Here is a 23,087-nt window from a genome sequence, read left to right as displayed (position 1 = left end):
ATGTGCGGACCCTGGGGGACCATAGCCGGTGGAGCACCCACTGCAGGAAACGGTGGGAGGACCTGAGACACTGGGCCTGGAAGACCGAGGAGGCCCAGCTGGGGATGGCCTCCCAACGAGGGAGGGGTGCCTGTCGGAATTTGAACCCCCTGATGGCACGCATACTGGCGGTGGCCTACCCAGAGCTGGATGGGTGCTTGAGGGCATCACAGCAACCAGAAGGAGGTGAGTACAGTGTGTGAGACAACCATCTATGTTGCCTGGCATGGTATTTTGGTGCAGGGTTCTAGTCAGTGGATGCCCCAATATACCAGCTTAGACATTGCAGCGTGGTCCAGCATAGGTATTTGGGATGTAATGCATATTTTAGATGGCTAGGTAAGCTGGCTTTTCAAGTCAGACAGGGCTTAGTTGGTTCCAATTGATGTGCAGATGGCAGTGTTTGGCTCCTACCTGCTGTGGTACCTAGCCATGGGTATGCCAGTGTGGTCCATAATGCCCATTCCTAGTGCCTGTGTGTGATTGACCCTGTGCTCCTTTTCTCCCCCCTCTCCTTTTGTCATCCTGTCCATGTGTGCATTAGCATCATCTGGCAAAGGAGCAGGGGCACCGGCGAGTGAGGGATCTGCAGCCCACGGGACCTAGGAAGCAGAGTCCACTGACACCGAGGGGACCAGTGGGACGGAGGGGAGCACCACAAGGGGGACTGGAGCTGATTCAACTGACTCTGATACCTCCTCCGATGGCAACTCGTTGGTGGTGGCGGACCCCTCTGGGACCACCCCAGCTATAGGTACAACCGCCACCCCGTACCAGCACTGTCCTCCCAGTAGCACCCCACCGAGATGCCTGTGCCCACTCACCCAGGAGGGTGGGTGTCTCCTTTGCCCCAGGCACCTCAGGCCCTGCCCCAGTCAGCCCTGCTGCCCTCAGTAAGGAGGCTATTGACCTCCTGAGATTCATCTCTGTAGGGCAGTCAATCATAGTGAATGCCATCCAGGCGCTGGCATCCCAGATGCAGCAAAGCAATGCCTTCCTGGAGGGCATTCACTGTGGCTTGGCGGCCCTACAGAGATAATTTCAGGCTCTGGCCTCCTCTCTGACAGCAGCCAGTGTCCCTGTTTCTTCCGTCCCCCTTCCAACTATGTGTTCCCAGTCCCAGTCTCCTCACCCCAAGCCCATCCCACACATGCATTCTGACAAGCATGCACCCAAAACAACAGACAAGACTTGCATAGACACAGGCAGTACACTTCAGTCCACAAGCACTCACACAGCTAACACACAGATGCCCACACATCATCCACTACCTCCACTGTCCCCCCTCTCTCACAATCACATCAGCACGCACACCTGCATGCACTGCATCAACATTCCCTGAACCTGCTACCTGCACAGCCTTGCCCACAGTCACAACAGCAGACCTGCAGACATGCACACCACATGCAGTCACCACCTTCACCACCTCGTGAAGCACATCCACCTCACTTGCAGACACCACACATCCATCCACACATCCTGTTTGACCTCCCTCACCCTGTCTACCCTCCTTCAAAGACACACAAACCCTCCCAATCAGACCCCCAACAGCCATGCACATCACACACACACACTGTCCATGCACCTGCACCCAAGTCCAGCACACCTCCTCCTCCTACAACCACTCCATCTACCTCTACTCCCATCCCTCCTCCCACAACCTGCCCCATTGGCCCTAAGAAGCTTTTCCTTTCCCGCCTTGACGTCTTCCCTCCCACTCCCCCCGTCCTGTCCGTAAGAGAAAGGTCCCATCTGCCCCAGCCCAACACCTCCAGCACCAAGTCTAGCCCTGTTACACCCCCAAAGACTTCACATGCCACTAACGGGCACATGAGTGCAACTCTGGCCCCCCGCCCCAAGCCCACTCCTCTGCCCCCAAGTTGTTGTGCAGTTGTAACAAAACAAAAACAAACCAAAAATATATAGGGCTTAGGGCGTCCCTTCCCCTTTAGTTTAGAATTTCTTATGGGGACTTTGGGATTGTCACCTCTCTGTGCTCAGTTTCTTCTTTTTCCTGCTAAAATTCTCGCCACCCTGATCCCCCTCCCCGGTCCCTCCTGACCTTCCCTACCAGGTCCGTGAGTTGACCGCTCAAGCGGTAACATTCCTGGTATAGCCACATCCCTCCCGGGACGGGGCTGGCTTTTCTGCTCTCCCCGTTCCTCGCGGCTGCTCCTCGGTTCTCGAACTCTGTTCCGGTTTCTTCCTCATGTCACACAATTTGGCAATACGAAATTTCAGCTTCCTGTTAATCTTTTTGACAATTCCTGATACTTCAGGCTGGTAACAACAGTACAACCTCTTATCCACTTGTAAGGCTACACACAGTATTCTCAAGACTTCCTTATTGGAATGAGTTCCACAGTCTGACTCAAGAGACACCGGGAATCCAAATGAAGAAATCAACTCTTGCAGCAACAGTTTGTCTACAGCAAGTGCAATTTATCCTAGTCAAGTATGCTCCCATCCAGTGGGAAAAGATGCACACCACAACTGAAACTGATTGCAACCAATTGCACACAGGCATTTCAATAAAGTTTAATTCCATGTGATTGAAGGGACCACCCCTATATTATTCAGTGTCACTGGAGTCCTTCTCTCTACATTTAGCTGTTGACACTTCACACACAGATGACAAAGATTCTCAGTTATCACCCGGTAACGGGGATTGAACCAATTCGGCCCAAACATCTGTATCATCTAATCCTGCCCCAAATGCATGCAACCATTGGGTGATAACATTGGATGATAAATGACTTTCTCCCACATATCAGCAACGGTTAACCACATATTTGTGGCAGTCTCACGTTCAGATTCATCTGAATATTTCCCATTGAAGGCACAGGATCCATGACAGCAATATTGGACAACTTTGCCAGCATATTGATTTCTGGCAGTGACAACATAATTTTCACTTCTGTGTGCTGTGCATTTTACAACTGCTATCTTGAGATGCATCTGCAATGCCTCAAGCAGTATCATGACATACTCCCCGTCTCTTATTGGGCTCCCAGATGATGTCATAAACCATATCTGTGACCACAACTGCCCGAAGTCATGGACCACACCAAAGCCATGCTGTCTTATTAAAATTGTTAGTCTTAATTTGTCTGGAATTCAACAAGCTCTCGTAAGAGTGACCAACTTGGCCACCTGGGCAGAGGTTATATCACACAACCAAGAGGTTTCCACTACTCCCTCATAGGTGCAAATGGCGTAAGAAGCTCTTACATTCCCCTGTCATCTCTTAAACCATAGCCGTCCACCAAAAATAAATAATCAGTTTCTTCAAGGGATCATCTCTGATATCAGGCCTTGGTTTGGTACACAACCCAAAGACATCAAGGCAGTCATGCTTAACCTCCCCCATCCATTTCAGTGTTAGGCACCAGTACCAATGCAGCAGGATTTAGACACAGGCACCGTTTAAATGTGATATTGTCTGGTGCCAGTATGATTTGTTCATACTTGGTCAGACGACTAAGGGTCATATGTTGTGTCGTAGGTAGAGTTAAAAGGGCTTCCACAGAGTGAGGCACCATTATAGAGTGAGGGTACTCCATTACTATTCCTTCATTTTGCTGGATGCTAACACGGACTGCTGCCACTGCCCTTATGCAACTTGCAGCTACTGGATCAAGAGCGGCTAAAAAATAAGCCACAGGCCTACTTGCATCAAAATGTGTTTGTGTAAGTACTGGGAGAACACACCCTTCCCTCCCACTGCAGTACGGAATTAAATCTTTACTGTATTCTGGCATTTCAAGAGCTGTGGCGCGACAAGGACTTTCTCACAGCTCAATGATGGTGCTCATGCTTTTGTGGTTTCAAGGTAGCAGCAGATCAGACACATCCTTATGTGCAAGTCTCTGTGGAACATTTGCCACTAGGGAAAAACTGGGTTTCCGCTGGTGACAGTAACCACCATTCAGAGAAATATCCTGACTTCCCTCTATGTAGTTGGGATGGATCCAAATGATGCATGCTTGTTGTGACATCAACACCACTAACAGGTTGCCAAAGTACTGCCCTAAGACTTAAGGCATGGTGCATTGTATTTCATGTGAGGGCAGACCTGCACGAGCAGGTGTACTCCTGTGATGCCTAGTTTTTTTGCTAGACATTGCAAGTGTTCAGGCAGCCATGCTGAGGACATGTACTGGACTCTGGTCATTATGAATTACCTAGCAAGATAATAGCTGCACTGAAATTACTAGTGTTTGGTATCAAATTTATTATGACATGCATCCAGAGGGCACCTTAGAGGTGCCTCTTGAAAACCTACTAGTCTCTTAGTGTGTTGGCTGACTGGTATCAACCAGCCTGCTACCACAGACAAGTTTCCGACCACCTTTAGGTGAGGGCCCACATTTTCAGAAGCCAGAAACAATGCATGCTCCGGAGGAAGGTGTTTTCACCTCCTCCAGCAGCATGGCTAGCAATTTAGCAAATCTGGGCTAGATGCTTCAAGGCCTCTGCCACCCTTTGATATGTGCCCCTGGCTTCATGTAGACCTAGGGAACTACACCTCCTGTCCTGAGATGCTTTTGGAACTAGAGCAGGTGGGAAATTAGATTTTCAGGAGGCGTGTTCCACTATTAGGTTAGTCACAGCCCTAAGGTGGGCTACTGGAATTGGACACTCAAGGAATGGTCCCACCTTCTCGTTTTGAGTAGAACTAGGAATTCTGGGTCAGGAAAATGCTGACTCTCCTCAGGAAGTGATCACATAGGGGATGTACTCTCCCCACGAGTAAGTAGCTAATTGGCTACTACCCTACACTCCCTTAAACGCCCTTAAAGTAGGTATTTAGGGGTTCCCCTGACACCAGGACTTCTGACTCGACTATTGGGAACTGAATGAGGACACATGAAGAACAGTCACTGCAGGAACAGAGGACTTCACCAAAACTTGGCACAAAACCCTGCCCTGCTGCTGGAACCTCGACAATTGCACTGACCTGACTCATCTAAAAGCTGTGCAGAACTGTCTGTGGCTTCAACAACCAAGTTGCATCTCTCTAGGGGTGGAGGAGCCATCCCCCTGCATCTGCAGGCACGGGCATCATCTGCCCGGTACATCGTATTGCTGGCTATCAGGCCAAACGAGGGAGCTTCACACCAGGATAAGGTTTTTGATGCTCTACACTGTCGCTCTATAGGGGAGTCACTAGTTTCAAGATGCCAGACCCTCCAGGAGCTCCTCTGCACCAATACCATGACTACCGGGGCACTTGTGCCTATCAGTTCGGACCCCACCACTGCCGAAACGTACCTGCACATCGAGGAATCTCATGACAGACCAGCTCCCCATCCAGAATGGCCCTGCTGTGTTGTTTTTCTCTCCTCTGCAGGTTGACCAAGAATCATGGGAGCCTCCAACTGTAAGTGGCCAGCCAGCCAGGACCTCTGCAACCGAGTCCCCAGCCCGGGTATACAACTTCAGCCTGTGTCCCTTTGCCCTAGGAGCACCCACGAGCCGATCCCCCCTATTGGGTTCTGCCGGACTTGTCCCCAAGTCCCCCCTTGCAGACTATTTCATTTGACAGGCCCCTTTAAACTTTCCTGCTGTAGAGCTCGAGGCTAACAATGCGACCAGCACCACTGCACCCAGACACTCCAGGGCCGGTAAACTCGAACTGCTGGGGGTACTCTGGACCTTGGCTGTCCAGCACCTTAAGTTCCAAAGGAGACCCCTGACAATTGATTGCAAATAACCCTATGCAGTGGATGTTTCTCCCATAGGAAAACATAACTGCACTCGAGACTCATGCCACAAACCTGACAGTTCTGCATTTCCTCGCTATTTCTTTGAAATTACGATAACGCTCAAAATACTAACCTTGTAGCGTTGATCTTGGTGTTAAAATATATATAAAAGAGTGTTATTTTTCTAAATTGGTCTTCGATCTATCATTAAATGTGTGTCTTGACTCTTTGTGTACAACAAATGCTCAGCACTCCCCTCTGATAAGCCTAAGCTGCTCAACCACAGTACCACAAATAGAGCACTTGGGATTATTAAGTAAAGTGGACTTTTTGTATGGTGTACCCATACATTGGTACACCACATAAAAAGCAGCTTCCTACATTGGTGGTTCAGCGGTGGGATACAAGAATTTGCATTTGCTGGTACCACTTGGTCAACAGGTGATTCCACTGAGAAATCCACAATTGACACTAGTTCAAATTTATTTTTCCAATTTTTCCAATTTGTTTTCCAAATCGAACTGTTAAGGCCTTGCTTTAAGTTCTCCAGCCCTTTGTCTATGAAATTATAAAAAGTTTTTCTAGTCAGTTAGGCCTTTTTAAAATTGTTGTTGATTTTTCTAATAAGGTCCCAACCGTACTAAACATGTTTTGGTCAGAGGAGAAAGCGCAGAAACTGAACCCGACCCCTTACCTGCAGCTTAGTATGCAGCAGCTAAGGAAACTCTGTAAAGCCAACAAAATCAAAACTGTACCATACCCTACAAAAGCTCACCTCCATGAGCTCCTTGCAGAGTTTGTTCCATCCATGTAACAAATGATCCACACAACTTCCAAGGGGAGGAGGTGGACAGTGATCATGGAAGTTGGGACAGTTCTCCAGGACACTGCCCCCCTAAATTCACTAGGGAAGTGCATGAGGTACCTCCTCATCTCTGTCCTGAGACTGTACCTGGAGTGCATTCCCCAGCTTGGGGTAGGTCAGGACACTCAAGGAACACAAAAGGGCTAGCGGATGAAGAAGCAATTTTTGGGAGACTAGCCAGATGGGCAGCTCTTGAAGCCAAAATCTTGGCTACAGAAGAAGAAAAGGCCAAAATGGGTCTAGAACCCATAAGTGTTGGCAGCACCAAAACAAACAGGGAGAGAGAGGAATCATTTGAGCCTAAAATCCCCAAAGAGATTGTCCCCTAATATGTTGGGGATGATGATGTCACAAAATGGTTTACAGCCTTTGAGAGGGCCGTAAGATGAGAAAAATTCACCAGAGACACTGGGCTCTATACTGTGGGAGTTATTCTCAGGCAAGATGGACTCCTGACAATGTGTGAGGCATTAGCTTAGTCCTATGATCTAAGGAAGGGTACCATTCATGGCTCTGAATCCACAACTGAGGAGTAAAGGATTAAGTTCAGGGAGACTCACAAAACCTCGAGTCAGTCCTGGGTGGATTTTACATACTTCTAAGTCCAAAACACTAGGAGGCTGGTTGAAAGGTAGTAAGGTACATGATTATGGAGGGCTCCATAGTTTGATAATGAAAGAGCATCTGTTAGGTAATTGTACTTCTGAGAAATTGAATCAGTACCTAGTGGATTTAGGGGCCAGTCTCACCTCAAGAGTTGGGGAAGAAGGCTGACTTCCAAAGGCCTCTTAAAATCTGTTCAGGAGGGTGGGCCCCGAGACTCTTCCCAAACAAAGGGTGGTTACCAGTGTAAAAACTGGGATCCAAAGAAGCAGAATGGACACCACACTGGGGACTCTTCCTGCCCCAAAAGACACTCACTACTCCAGCACCTTCAGGGCTTGTTAGTCTCCGGATGGGATAATTAGTGTGCCCTGACCAAGTTAGAGAGCACACTAAAGCTACTTTAATCTCAGAGAGTGGGGTGGACATGGTTCCTCTCGTTGTTTAGCCCGGTACACTGGAGAAATACTGACAAAACGCACATATCAATGTGATTGAATTAGAAGCACTGAGGGATACAGGTGCAAGTGTCACCACCATGGTGACTAAAAAACTGATATCCCCAGAATAGTATAAAACTGGACGAATCCAGTTATCATCATCATTTATTTGAATTCCTTCGATTTACAGATACAATCATTAAGGAACAACTTATCATAAGAGAACACTTTATTTTTTAAAAGGCACATTTGTCTGGAATACGTTGTCATTTCTTTTTCCCCTTGGAAGGTTTTGCAAACAAGGATGGGTCTATCTGGTTTCTGGTCAGTCCTTTAACAGAAAAAAGCCTGGCAGCTCTTTCTTGTAAAGTGCCCCCGCATTTCAGTCCACGAGACATCAACTCCTGCTTCAGTGTTTCTAATCCAAGATGCTCCAGTGTGGCAGCAGATGAGAAGTCCTCAAGGTCCACCGGGGAAGGAGCCAAACTTTTAGACATACTTCCAACTTCAGGAATTAATGTTTGTTCTTGAACTTTTTCCTCCAATACTGTGTATTTGTTACATTCTGCTTCTTGCCTTCCAGTCTGTTCATTTTGGGGGGAAACATCCGTTGCCACTGTATCACAAACTGAATTGTTCCCTAAATCACCTAAAAGTTCTGGAGTCTTTTCAGAAAACTCAGTGGCTACAGCACACTGGTTCGTTTCGTCTGAACTGCGGTCCTCTCCTGTGGGTTCTCTAACTCTCTCAACTGCAAGATCTGCATCTTCAGCTGCTTCATGCTTTCCAGGATTTGAATCTGTGTTCTGGATTTCTAATTTGGGCATGTTGCTTTGTGAACCTTCTTCAAAATCACCATTATGGTCCTGGGATGTTAGCGAAGCACCGGAGTGTGATGTGCATGCCTCATTTTTCTGTGAACTGCTCCCCTCTGATGCTTCACTTTCAGTTCCCTCTGCAGGATTACCCGTGGATTCCTCACTTGCTCCTGACATACTAGTGGAGTCCTCACCATCACTTTCATCTCCACCACTACTAGAATCCTCCACACCTTCTATTCCTGTCCAAAAACATTTCTTTTTTCCAGATTTTGTTCTTATTTCTGAAACATTTGGACGCTTACGGCTATCACTTGCTTCTGGCAGCACCATTCTGCTTGAACTTGCTTGTATGCCTTTCAGGACAGAGTCTTCCAAGCGCTCTGACATCTCATTGCACTGCTGATGGTACTCTGAATTAGTAAAGTAATGCTTTGGCTCAGCAAGTTTGCGCTGCAGTCTTTCCAAGCGTCTTTGCTCTTTTTCTGCTTCTCGCTCTGCTTGTTTCTTCACCCAATCAGCCATTGCATTTTCATGATTAACATCACGAAGTCGTCTTCCACTTAAATCTCGACAAGCCTCTCTGTTTGTTGTCTTTTCAATTTGAGCACCAAGAGCTCGCAGCATAGATCCAAACCCTCCCTTTCCACCACAAAGTCTAGGCTCCAAACTGTACACCAGTCCATTCTGTAGGGCTTCATCACCTCCAACCAATCGTCCATTGCATTTCACGTACAAGTCCTCCAGAGGGTAACCCTTAGCCCTGGGAGGCAGCAGCTCGCGCACCGGGGTCCCATCGCAGACAGTAAGCCGTTCAACTTTCCCGCTGAACGGGTACCTCACCCACACCGTGACGCCCATCGCGTGGGACGGAACCACTCGCAGCCGCACGCCGAAAGATCGCAACCGGAGCTCCCGGGTCACTTGAAGGTTATCAATTATCAATGCTGACAACATTGTCAAGGTTCATCACATGGCTATGATGGAATGTGGTCAGAAGAAGGTGGTTGTGTCCTCTGCAATTCCAGTTGAATGCCTGCTATGTAATGATCTGGAGACCTCAGCATGGGCTGAGGTAGAGATGAAAACGCATGCAGCCATGCTGAAAATACCTGAATGGTTGTGTGTGAAAACAAAAGCGCAAAGCCCAGGATGAAAAAAGGTGCTGGAGCCTGAAATAATGGCCCAAACCTCCAAGAGAAAAGGCAAGACGTCTGGGAAGCCAACTTCTGAGGAGACAAGCTCAGACAGGTTCCCTCTCCTCAGGGAGAGGGCCTGCCAGCCTTTGAGGGAACAGAGCCCCGGGAACTTGGGCCTTTTATGTCCCAGAAGGTAAAGAGTTTTTGCAACACTTGTGTCACCTGTCAAGCCAGTGGCAAAACAGGAGGCAAGCCAAAGCCCCCCCTAATTACACTTCCAGTGGTTGGGGTTCCCTTTGAAAGATTAGGGACTGACATTGTTGGTTCCCTTGGCCCTCAAACAGCATCAAGAAACAGGTTTATGCTGGTGGTAGTGAATCATGCCACCAGGTATCCTGAGGCAATTCCCCATATAACTGCCACTGCCCCTGCAGTTGCCAGAGCACACCTAATAATTTACAAGAGTAGGCTCCCCTAAGGAGGTGGTTTCAGACAGAGGTAGAACCTTCATGTCTGCTTAACTAAAAGCAAGCAATGTGGAAGGAATGTGGTGGGACTTATAAGTTCACTACCCCATGCCACCCAAAAACCAATGATCTGGTTGAGAGATTCAAAAAGACCATGAGGGACTCCCTGAAAAATGTAGATGGAGATCAGATGTCCTTTTGCTATGCCTGTTTTTTTGTCTACAGAGAGGTGCTCCAGTTGGGAGTGGGCTTTAGTCACTTTGAACTTCTGTCTTAGCATCCAAACAGGGGACCACTGAGTCTAGTGAGGGAAGGGTGGGAGAGAACTCTCAAAAAGCCCAAACTGGACATAGTGGACTATGTGCTTGGCCTTTGTTCCAGGATGGTTGAGTACATGAAGAAAGCAAATAAAAAGTTTGAGGCCAGTCAAGAGCTCCAGAAGCAATGGTTTGAGAGAAAAGGGCAGGTAACCTATCTGGAGGACCTTAGCACTTCCAGGAGCCCTTACAGGGTCATCCATGTGGACCTGTTAACATTGGTGTTGACATCAGATAAATTAGTACACACAACAAAACACCTTTATACCCGAACAATATATTTTCATAAACAAATGAAGTCACATCACCCCTGTTGGATTCCCCTGTCATGAACTCTCTGTCAATCCCAGCATGTATGTACGTGGTCAGACAGGCCCTGCGACCAGGTCTTAAGGTTTATGACTGACAGGTCACAGGTGGGGCAACATTTAGGCGACAGTCAAAAACACAAGCTCAGATCCGATCCCACAGATAGGCAGCAACACTATAATGGTCCCGGGAGGCTGGCCCCAATAAAGTACAAATGGACAGCAGGATCGTGCATTCCCAAAACCCCATAAAATTAGATGCCATATATAGTAAGGTACCCTTAGCCAATCAGGACACAGCACACACACAGCGACCTCGTGCCCCTCAGGCTGGACATCTGGACAATACTCGCTGGCCCACATAGTGTCAACTTGAAAGAGAAAAATGTTCCCCTAATTAAACCTTATCTACCCTCATACTCAGTCTCAAACTCCACACCAATCATATACTTAAAAGAAACTTGCATACAGTACCACAACAATATAAGGCTCACAATTCTGTTACAAAAATTTACAAAATCATTTATGTGGTAAAAAATAGTCAGGGTAAATATCACTGTGAAATACATCATGAAACCATGTTTTCGTCCTCGCCTCTTTTAGACAAACTCCTTACACATACACAAATGAAAAAACAAACTCCCCTCCCGCTTTATTAAAAAAAAAATCTTAAATATAATAAAACCAACTTTGCCAGGAGACAAACACAAAAGAGTGTATATATTTCTCTCTCATTGATTAGTCTAATTGTTAAGCACGTTGTTAGGAGAACCTTCATCAATCTGCAACAATATGCTACAAGACAAATTCAGTGTTATTCCCACATCAATGCGTTTCAGTGAATTAGGATGATAAACACCACCTTCTTCAGGTCACAACTATATAATTCTCCTGATTACAGTAAAAGTTTCTTCTCACATCTTTCTTTATCACCGCAATCCTTCAATATGTGTCTGCAGCCTTCAAGGGAGTGGTTTTCCTTCCCTTTATTGGTAACCGCTCACGAGTTCAGTTTAACTAGTAGTCATGGCACATGCCTCGCACATCCTTTTGTGCCTGCAGCCCTTCAGCTTGTATATGTAACCTTCAAGAAAGCGTTCTTCTTTTTTTCTTAATAGCTATTTATGGGTTCAATTTAGCTGGCAACCATGGCACGTGCCTAATTCGCCAATAATACCAATGTTAGTTGATTAGGAAAAAAAATTCATTGTGTCCACGCCAAGTCGAGGCGCACCTGCATTCCTTATCTGAAAATTGTATCTGTGACTCCTTGTCTATAGTTTGCATATTTTCATCAGGAAAATAATGTTTATGTGTTTATTGTTCCCAGAGAGACGTATAAAACATGGGTCATTTTGATGGTCTATGAGAGACAGTCCTCAGACCCATGTGCTGTAACTGCTCTCCCAACCATAATGTTTAATTAAACAAACTGTTTCCTGTTTTACCAGACACTGCTTTTGTTTTTTATGTTAAAATTTCATTCGAGCAACAAACCGTCTTAAACCCTTCCATAGCAGGGCTGATGCAACCATGCTTATGATCACAGATGAGGATCATGAAGAAGAGAGTGAACCTCTTCGTGACCACCTACCACACAACCTGGGTCTGTTCAAGGAGTTGTCTTTTCGGACACCCTCACTGCCCAAAAGCAAGCTGACTGCATCCAAGTCCTGGAGCAGTATGTTGAGCTCTGTTCCCCAGCCCCTGGTATGGCAACCTGGTGCATGCATGATGTGGACACTCGGGACAGCATGTCTGTCAAAAATAAAATATACAGTCTGAAGAAGTTAAAGCATCAGAGCTGAAGTCAGTAAGAAAGTGGAGTTAGGGGTCACTAAGCCCTCAGAGATCCCCTAAGCTCATACCCCAAACCTCATTCTAAGGGGGGTAATCCAGAGCTGAGATGTTGTGTGAACTACAGGGGGCTCAATACAGCCACAAAGACTAATGCTCACCCTATACCAAGAGCAGATAAGCTAACTGACAGCCTGTGTGCAGCAACCTTTCTCCGTATGTTTGATTTAACCTCAGGGTACTGGCAGATTGGTCTCACCCCAGAAGGCAAAAAAACAAAACTACTGCATTCTCGACCCTAAGTGGACATTACCAGTTTACTGTAATGTCATTTGGCCTAAAGAATGCTCCTGCAACTTTCCAGAGGCTGGTGAACAAAGTCCTGGCTGGGCTGGAAGCTTTTAGTGTAGTGTATCTTGATGATATTGCTGTCTTTAGCTCCAATTGGCAGGACCACCTGTTCCAGCTTGGGAAGGCCCTTGAGGCCCACCAGAAGGCAGGGCTCACTATCAATGCAAGTAAGTGCCAGTTGGACAGGGTTCTGTTGTATACTTGGACCACCTTGCATGTTGAGGTCAGGTTGAACCCTTATGACCCAAGATCCAGACTATTCTCGACTGGGAGGCTCCAACAACCCAGACACAAGTCAGGGCATTAATTGGCTTCACTGGGCACTACAGGAGGTTTATGAAGGGCTATGCCACAGAACTAACCTCAAAGAAACAACCCAAAAAAGTAAACTGGACAATGAGCTTTTGGCACTCTGAAGGAAGCAATGTGCTCAGTACCCATTCTAAAAGTTCCAGAATATATTAAGGAGTTAATTGTGCATACGGGTGCCTCAGATCATGGGATAGGAGCAGTCCTATCACAGACCAACGATGATGGCCTGGACCAGCCTATCGCTTTTATTAGCAAGAGGATAATCTCCAGAGAACAGGGTTGGAGTACCATTGGGATTAAAGCTTTTGTTGTGGTCTGATCCTTGAAGAAGCTGAGACCATACCTATTTGGTACTCACTTCATTGTTCAAAATGACCACAGACCTCTCAGATGGTTGATGCAAATGAAAGGAGAAAATCCAATCTCCTGCTGGGTTAACCAAGAGCAGTATATCTTCACTATAAAAATTCCTCTCTGAGATGAAATGTTGAAATTTATTTGACAGAAAAGAAGCGTTTGTAGATGACGTGGTGCACAAAGAAAGCAGCCTTATACTGAACTCTCATTTGTCAGTCAGTACAATGATCTGAGTTTCTGACAACTGAATCAATGTTTTTAAATCACAGATTATTTTAACTTCCACATTTTGAATATGTTGTAAATAGAATGTTGACTTTACACAAAGCCCTGCATACATCAAACAGAATATGTCAATACACAACAAATTCAAGTATTCACCATTATGAGCATATGGGACAAATTCTGTAAAAGGTGCAAACGACAAAGCATTTTAGTAGTAGTAAGAACTTTATTCGACTTTCCGACAAGTCATAAAAGCAACAGATAAAAACGCATCTTATATATAAAAAAGAGGAAAAAACATAATAAATACATTAAAAAAGAATAAATACCAAGAATAAGATGTATTAATTAATCCAATCACAAATATTTAAATGGCCTAATTATGTTGACACCAATACACCCATAGACTTTCTTGCAGTTATTACAGAGCATAGGAAATTTGCCAAGATTCCGCATGTTTCAATTGAGGATAAAATCTGTAAAAAATATATATATGCAGTGCGACACTGTCGCAAATTAATAGATCTTAAAAAAGGCACTAAAAAATGCTTTCTCTGTTTTTCATAAAATTAGCAAAAGAGAACCACATGTATCGTGGTTTGAGCTGCCTTTGCGTCACAGGGACATGGCCCTAAGGATACACTCCAATCATTCACAGTTGAAAGGTTACTAAACAATGGAACGTGTCTAACCTTAATCTTGTAAGGACAAAACGAGACTGGGTTTTACCACGTTTACCAGATAGGGCTGCATGCCCTCTGTGGACAAGATTAATTGGTTAGACATAACACTACACTTCTTTGATTCTACTTCCCATCACTGATCTTCTAAGTACTTCAAAGTCAAGGCCCTCAGATCCTTCCTAGTAAGTCTTTCCAATAATTCTGGATTTGTGTAATATTCTTTATGGCCCATGTTTTAAAAAAAGGCCATAATATACCTCAGCCATGGGACTCTTAAAGAATGTACTGATGCCATGCAGTCACGTAAAATTGCCTTGTTTAGTCCAGTATGTTCTGAAGTCCAGACTTTCTGCCATAATAGCTGTATCTTTATTAAGTCAACTAGGAAAGAAACCCCTAGTTCAGCATGACTGATGTACAACGAGATAACATTTGGTACCATCAACAAGTATCTCAAAAAATCATTTTCTACCGTCTGGATAGGGTTACAATTAGTATATCCCCAAATACCTGATCCATACATGGCGGCCGGGATACACTTGGCTCTGTAGACTTTTACCATGTTCTGTGGAGTGATCCCCCCTAAACTTTTTGAGAAGATCTTCAAGGCCGCCGTTGCTTTCGTGATCTGCGCTTTTTTAATTTTCACACAATATGCCCAGGAACCCTGTTTATCAAACATTATACCCAGGTACGAAAATTATCTGGCTGTATCAATTTTCCCATCTTGTGTAGTGATGTTATAGATCTTGCTCAATTTCCTACCGCAATTCATTATAAAAGTTTTAGAGCGGTTAACGGTAAGGCCCAAGTCTGTCATAAAGGTTATACAAGTGGTCAGAAGTTTTTGGAGGGTTAGTGGAGTCCGGGCCATGAGTACAGCTTCGTCTGCATAAAGTAGCGCCGGGACAGGGCGATTACCTATTTGAGGGAGATCTTTACATTTACTTATCAGTTCACATTCTAAATTATTTATATATAATGAGAACAAGAGTGGAGCTAATATACAGCCTTGTCGTACTCGTCTGTGTATGCCAAAGGGCCTAGTACATTCTCCTCTTGCCCCATATCTCACTCTTGCTCTGCAGCCTGTATACATGTCCCGTATGAACTGAATTATTGCTGGTTCTATCCCTATGCTACTTAAAATGTCCCATAATTTTCCATGTACTAGGCAGTCGAATGCTGAAGATAAATCTATAAAGGCCAAGTACAAGTTGCCCTCCCTAGTCTTTGTGTATTTCCCAATTATGATATTTAAGTTCAGGCCCTGTTCCACCGTACCTATTCCTGTGCAGAAGCCATACTGTAATTCAGATAAAATGCCATTTTCCTCCGCCCATGATTGCAGTCTATTCAAAATAATTCTCCCTGCTAATTTAGCTAATGTATCGAGTAAGGAGATTGGTCTGTAGCAGGCTGGATTATGGCGATCGCCTTTTTTATGTATAGGGACAATAATGGAATCTTGCCACAATGGTGGCAATCCCTGCATACAGAAAGCCCTCAGTGTCTGCGAGCCCCATATTTGTGTGTTTGCCTTATATAAGTCTACCGGAACACCGTCAGGGCCCGACGCTTTCCCTGCTTTACTTGAGTTTATGGCTTCCACTACCTCCACTAGGCTGAACTGAGGTGTTATAATCATACGTGGGCCTTCCTGAACGACTAAGCTCATTAAGGGGTCTATTGGTTCTACATCACTAGCCTGGAAGTATATCTTAGAAAAGTATTCAATCCAATCCTCTTCTGAAATCGCAAATTCCATTCTAGGGACATGTCTGTCCCCTAGGGCAGGGGTGTTTATTGTTTTCCAAAAGAGGATATTATCATTTGTAAGGCTAGCTTTGTGTAAAATTTCCCACAAGTTTCCTTTAAAAGTGGATTTCCTTTTTTTAACGGCCGCCTTGTATTCCTGCCTACACAAACGTATTTCATTCAAGCATTTTGTTGGGGCACTTAAGGCCTTTTTTAATCTCTTATGTGCTTTTGTACAGTCATGATCAAACCAACCCATTTCCCTTTTCTGTCCTGCCTTTCCCGCTTTAATAGTAAGGGCTTCTTTCACGCCTTGCGTTATTACCGAGAAAGCACTTGAGCATTTTCCTGGGTCTATGTCGTCACTAAGGCAATCTGCAAAAGCTTGGTTATGGTCACAAATTAACTGTTTCAGTAAGACCTTTGAGTCTACCTGCGACCATCTCAATGTGTATCCATTACGCGGAGCAAGTTCAATATCATTTACCGACACAGATTTGTCCTCTGTTACCAGTATAGGGGACGTTAGTGGAACTTTCAAGCTCTGGGGGAAATGATCACTTATCGCAATATCATGGAGTGTATAATTGATAAGATATTGTGCAAAGTGAGAAGACATTAAAACATAATCAATCGCCGTGTCAGCACCCCTGGGACTGGAAAAAAAAGTTCATTTACAAAAGACAAGTTATATTTTTGGGCCATTAAGTTCATCGCATCACCTTGCATGTTATGTGAGAAATGAGGCCTCAAGCCAGTGTCTTCCATATCCGAACCGCAAACCTTCTCCGAGGTTTCTTTACAGAGGTGGACATTAAAATCACCACCCCATATAATAAGGCTTTCCCGTCTAGTATTTGCACATATTTTCTCTAAGTCCTCTCTCATCTCTTTTAAAATATTGGGAACTTCTCCTAATGGGGCGTTATTGTAGAAATTGATGATTACTAGATGGGTCTTCTGGTCCAGATTACTCTCAATCATTTGGTAATATACTCTTGAGACTTGCATCTTTAGGTTTGATAGGGGGAGCTTTTTGGATATGTATGTGCATAGACCCCCTTTCGGCCTACCATGTTTAGTCTGTACTGCTGATGTATGAAATGTTTTATATCAATTTATGTGAACAGGATTTACGAGCCAAGTTTCCTGAAGGCATAGACATGAGAAATCTTCAATGAAATTTGTCTAGAGGTCATTACTGGACTTATTAGTTAAGCCTGACACATTCCAATAAAGTAAAGCTATTTCCAGTTTCTGCTGAATTTGACTATGTAATTTATTTGTGGGCCGGGGGGATATGCCTCCGTAGGATGTATGAATTAATGTCAAGGGGGGATCTCTCTGACTTGACTGCCTCCCTTCTGTATTTGTTTCCGATGCCATTTCATGTGGTGTCTCTTTCTTATTCATGCTGAGTCAATCTAGGCCTTCCAGGGTTGCAAGGGGTTCAAATCTATTACGAGAAAGAATGGTATCAGGACTAGTTAAAGGTATTTTGTGCGCTAATTGTAGATTATCAAAATTATGCCCCACCGGACTTTGATAGAAAAAACCCAGAGGTAATAAGGTGATTCTTTGATAGGTAATCTGCCTAGACCCTAGTTCACGGATAATTCTGTCCACTAGGTCTGGAGATTTAAACGAAAGAACCACACAATCTCCTTCCAATGATTTCTAACTATTTCCTATCCACTTAAATCTTCTAACCATATTTATATCATCAAAAACGGGCTCCACCATTCTAGAGTCCAAGCTTGTTCCTATCCAATTGAGGGACTTATTCCTCAAAGCTGTCCATGATTTCCGTTGCTGGTCAGCTACGGGTGGAACATTAGCCAGGACCACTACATATGGTGTTGCCTCCGGGGGGAGATGTAAAAAAAAAATCACTTGGTGTATATAGAGGCTTCGAAGATCTCATTCTTCTATGTTGCCCCCGCCCCCTAAGTTTGTCTGGGGACGGTTTGTCTTATCTATAGGTAGGGTATTATTCACTATCCTCGGAAATGCATATCTAGTGGTTGATGCTGGTGGTAATGAATGTAAATTACTCAGGGAGTTTGGGGTCAAGCGTAATTAATCTGTCCTACCTTGTGTTATCGGTTGTATCTTACTCAGAGTTTGAAATCGACAATGATGTACTAGAATCTTTCTTCACAGAATGTGAATCCTTAAGTTGTGAAGACTTCATAATTGCTAGGCCTGCCTCAAGGTTACTCTCTACCACTCTTAAGCGCTCTATGAGGGAGTCCAATGAAGCCCCGATTGATGATTTCAAGGTGTTTACTAGTTCGCAGAGGTTTGCAAGGAGGGTTCGAGTTGTATCTACTGGCTTCCTTAAAGTTTTCCTTCAAGGTGCTTTCTTTAGTGGCTGTCTGCCAAGCGTGGGTATTAGCTCTTTCTTTAAGTTTTTCTTGGGGAGGTTATCTGCCATCCCTGTCACAGGTTTCCTTGGACGTTTAGGTGCAGGTGAATGGTCATCCGGGGCGTAAATTAAGTCCGAAGTGTTTTGAATACATCCATTTATATTCCTTGCTTCCATATCCATACCCCCGTGATCACAGTGATTGGAGTCATCATGTATACCAAAATTATTTGGTGAATAAGTAGTATGATCATTACGTGTCAGCAATTTTCCTTCTACATTGGCGATTTGCTTATTTATCACCCCAATCGCCTCTGAGATGTATTTTAGTATAGATGTACTATCTTTTATATTCGGGGGTGGTTCAATGTTGAATGTTTTCTCTTGCCCATATTTTATGTGATATCAAGATTATTTCCGGTATAAAAGTAAGACTAAAAAATAATATTTAAGTTGAGTTAGTTTGCCAACCCACACAAGTCCTCATGTGATGATACACACAGACCAGACCAGCCACAGTTGGATAACTTAGTCGCAAAGTTTGTAAACGCAGTCTCAGTCAGAGGACGTCATTGCAGGCTTACCCAAAATGAGGTCGTATAATATATAGATGGTAACAAAACCTTCTCAGATTATATCCAATGTTCCATCATCAGCCGCTTTACCTCCAGGTTTTTTTTATTTCTTGCTTCTTAGAGGGGTGGCCCAGCCCAGCCCAGCCCGGCCTCCTTTGGGCTCTGACGGGCTTGGACGGGCCAAGGGCTTCTCCAGGTGTGGCCCGCGCCGCGGGGCTTTGCGGCACGCTTTAAAGCGCCTGCAATGTCAGGGCAGCGCCCCCTGGCATGCTGGAGTGCTCCTGGGACTTGGAGTCCCACCAGGGGCCGAAGCAAAAAAACAAACAAAGCCGCGGGGCGTTGCGGTGCGCTTTAAAGCATTTTAAGATAAAGCAGGGAATAGTTAGTTACGGCATCAATCTGATAACCTAAATAAAATCTGAGTCAAATAGCACACCCAGATTTCTGAAAACCAAAGAAAGGGAATGTCACGATTTGCTCCCTGTGCCGACCACTAGGGGGCCTACGCGTGGGACTCCCCAGTGTTCTAATAAACATCTGGACTTTCCATCATATGCATTTACTGATTTACAGGGTCTTGGATGCTATTTGGAAATTCCCATCCAGTTCTGAACCATGGCAGGTATTGTGGAAGCCAGTCTGCTCATTTAAAAAAAAAAAAACTCCATTACCTAGAATGCCCTGCTAACTGCTTAATCTCCACAACTGCAGGCCCAAGATGGGAGAGAAATGTATTACACCTGTGACTGGCAGGTGCTAGCCTGCTCACACCTTCAGCATGTACTTACAGTGATCTCTTCTAAGCCCCACTTTCCTCAAGTCCTTTGTTGGTCATTGTAGCAGTGTTGCTGTTAGAGAGGCGTTTTGCTTCCTGAATTTCTGGGCAATTGCTTGCCTTTTTTTGTTATCCTTGTTCCTAGATTCCTGGGCTGTAGCTAAGCCCTGTGCCTGAAATAACACTACCGGCAGTGCTCACTTAAATTCTGAGCCAGCACTGTTTTAGTGCACCCTTGAACTCTCTATCCTTCTGTATTTATCTTTTTCACTGTGCCCACTTTCTTTCCCTTTTCCTTTCCCTTTGTTTTAGTTTCTAATTTTCTACCTTTCTATTGCAGCTGTCTTCACTTCTAATTTCCTTGTGTGGTTGTTAATGGCTTTCTGCCAAGTGTGCCCTTTGTTCTCCCTTCTTTCCTTTAAGCGGTCCTCCTTGCTAGCTCCTTGTTTATTGTGGCTGTGTGATTAGTTCTACTCTCTTGCTGCCACAGCCTTGCATCTCCCGGATTGATCGCTAGGAACCATGAGCACAGCTGCCAACCTAGGTGGTGTTTCTTGTCCACTATGAGAATTGTCTTTGAGTTACTTTCATAACATTTCCATAGATATCAGCTACAAATGCCCTGCCTTTGCATGTATATTTTATATGTGGATATTTGCAGTCAGGACCTGTAACAGCAGGAACTCACTGAACTTTATAGTCTTGCTATTGTTAATGTTGTTAAATATATGCCCTGCATGTCTGGCCTGGGTGTAAACACAAAAGGATCATGGACAGAGTGCTGAAACTTTTCAAACACTCACCCCCAGTCACAGATCTGAGTTGAATCCATTGTTCCTTTGCTCACCATGACACCCTAGTTTGGACCCAGCCATATGCAAATCAGTCTTGACTCAGCTCTCCATGGGAACAGTCCAGCCAGGACTGCTGGACTGTTCCCGTGGGGAGATGGGATTTTGATGTGTTGATGGTAATGCCTAGTTTGTGAAGTAGGCTGATGGTGTCCTGAGTGTGTTGGTAACATTTTAGATGGGTGGCACTCTTGATGAGCCAATCATCCAGATAGGGAAAGACGTGGATGCGCTGTCTGCAAGGGTGAGCGACCAACACTCCAATGCACTTGGTGAAGTCTCTGGGTGTGGGTAGTGACTCTAAAGGGGAGCACTTTAAACTGGTAATGCTTTCTGCTTGCCTCAAATCTGAGTTACCGCCGATATGACAGATGGATTGCAATATGGAAACAGGTGTTCTTGTGGTCGAGTGCGGCTATAATGCTTGTAGTAGCCAGATGACGTCCTAAAGAGTGACCATGTGAAAGTGCTCCGAAAGAATGCATTTGTTTAGAGGCCTGAGATCCAAAATTGGTCTGAGGGACCGCACCTTCTTGGGAATGAGGAAATATAGCGAGTAAACTCCTGCACCCTGTTGATGCGGAGGGATGGGTTCTAAAACTTCTTTCTGGAGGAGCACTTGGACCTCTAGACTGAGTACATTTTGGTGTTGTGGGGAAGAGTTTGTGTATGCGAGGCAGAAGGCTGGGAGGTGTGGAAGTAGCTCCAGACAATAACCAAGTTGGATAATATCCAACAACCTCTGTTGGAGGTAATATTCCAGCAGCCAGGAAAGATCCCTTGCAGAATTCCCCCGACTGGTGTTATGTGATCAGGGGAAATGACAGGGCTTACTGGTGGTGGCAGATCCTTTATGGGAATCTGCCTTAACCTCAGCCTTTTTTAACTACTCCCTCTGTAGTAGCCTCTGAAAGAGGTGTTTTGGGTTTGTGGCCATTGGTATGATGTGGAGTTTTCGGGGAAGTGGTCTTGGAACCGCCAGGTAGGATGAGTGGCGAAAGGACCAGTGATGGGAAGGGGCTTGAAGGGCACTTGTTTCTTTTGCTGTTTCATTGTCCTTTTTAATGCTTTCTAATAAAGTATCTACATGCGGGCCAAAAAGATGTTCCCCACTGAAAGGTAGATTGGGTCGGTTTTGCTGGACTTCCACTTTGAACCCGGAGACACCGAGCTGTGCATGCCTTCGTAGAAGGACCCAGGAGTTAATCCCCCTAGCAGCAGTATCTGCAGCATCTGGGGCACAGTGTGAGGTGGTGTTTGAAATATGCTTCCCTTCAGAGTCAATACCACTGCATCTGTTCTTGTGCTCACCTGGGAGATATTGGAGGTGTTCCTCCATTTCGTGCCAACGGGCCTGGTCATATCAAGAAAGCAGCCCGATGGAATTGACAATTCACCAATGACACAGAGGATAGTAGTGGAAAGATCCGTCTCTGTGCAAACATGGTGGGGAAGATACATCTAAAGGCCGAATAAGGCTCTGAAGGGCGATGGAAAGACCACCTGGTCAACAAAAGGGAAAATAAGAAAGCAATTAATAACAATATGTAGGTGTAAACCAAGAAGAGTGCACCACAATGGTGTTGAACCGGAGCACAGGAGCACATGTCCGAAACAGACGGCAGAAGAAAACAATCTAACAAAGGAGTCAATGACCATGCTCATACCAGCAAGAGGAGGAGTCACAATACCTCATGACTTGAAAGGCTTTCTTCAAAGAAATAAAACTTGCACAAATTCGAGCCCACCACTAGATGGCAGGATTAAGCACAGCAGGTGTATCTACAGCCACACATGCCTCAAACATAACATGTTTGTCCTGGCCAAATGATGAAGTATCATAGTGCCAAATAACTAGAACCACACCAATTCGGCATTTGCCAAACTAAGCTGCTTTTTCCCTATCTACTAATCCCATTTTAGGAGTCATAATTTTTTTTTTCAACTTCTAAAACAGGATTCTGAATAGATACCTACTCCTATCTGGAAGGGGTGTGTTGTAGGCATCCCTTCCAAATAATGAATCAATATCTTATGTATCAAAGTTTTGATACCAAAACGTGGTTGAATAAAATTGTAAACTTGCCAACATCTCAAAGGGGGGAGCAAAGCATTCATAAAAGGAAAAGAGTCCCTTTGGGACCTCCTCCCTTTTGTGAATACAAAAAAAGAAAAAAGAATGTTATAAAGCTGGAAGCAGATCAATGAACCACTGTTAACAGTGTTAACTCATCGACAAACTTTAAAATAAAAAAAATAAAAACTTTTTTTTAAAATACTGCCCCATTTTGTATAAAAATGGTCTGCATTTTTTTTTTTTTTTAAAAGGTT

General features: G+C 44.8%; 1 protein-coding gene across 1 annotated transcript; it reads right to left on the bottom strand.

Annotated features, from left to right (window-relative positions):
* Window positions 1–7,878: 7,878 nt before the first annotated feature.
* LOC138250186 (splicing regulator SDE2-like) lies at window positions 7,879–9,362 on the bottom strand. Its single transcript, XM_069204736.1, has one exon. It carries the CDS (start codon window positions 9,332–9,334, stop codon window positions 7,922–7,924), a length of 1,413 nt encoding a protein of 470 aa, XP_069060837.1. The 5' UTR covers window positions 9,335–9,362; the 3' UTR covers window positions 7,879–7,921.
* Window positions 9,363–23,087: the final 13,725 nt, after the last annotated feature.

The sequence above is a fragment of the Pleurodeles waltl genome, chromosome 8, assembly GCF_031143425.1.
Source record: "Pleurodeles waltl isolate 20211129_DDA chromosome 8, aPleWal1.hap1.20221129, whole genome shotgun sequence".
NCBI classification, from domain to species: domain Eukaryota; kingdom Metazoa; phylum Chordata; class Amphibia; order Caudata; family Salamandridae; genus Pleurodeles; species Pleurodeles waltl.
This window is presented reverse-complemented; position numbering and strand designations above follow the sequence as displayed.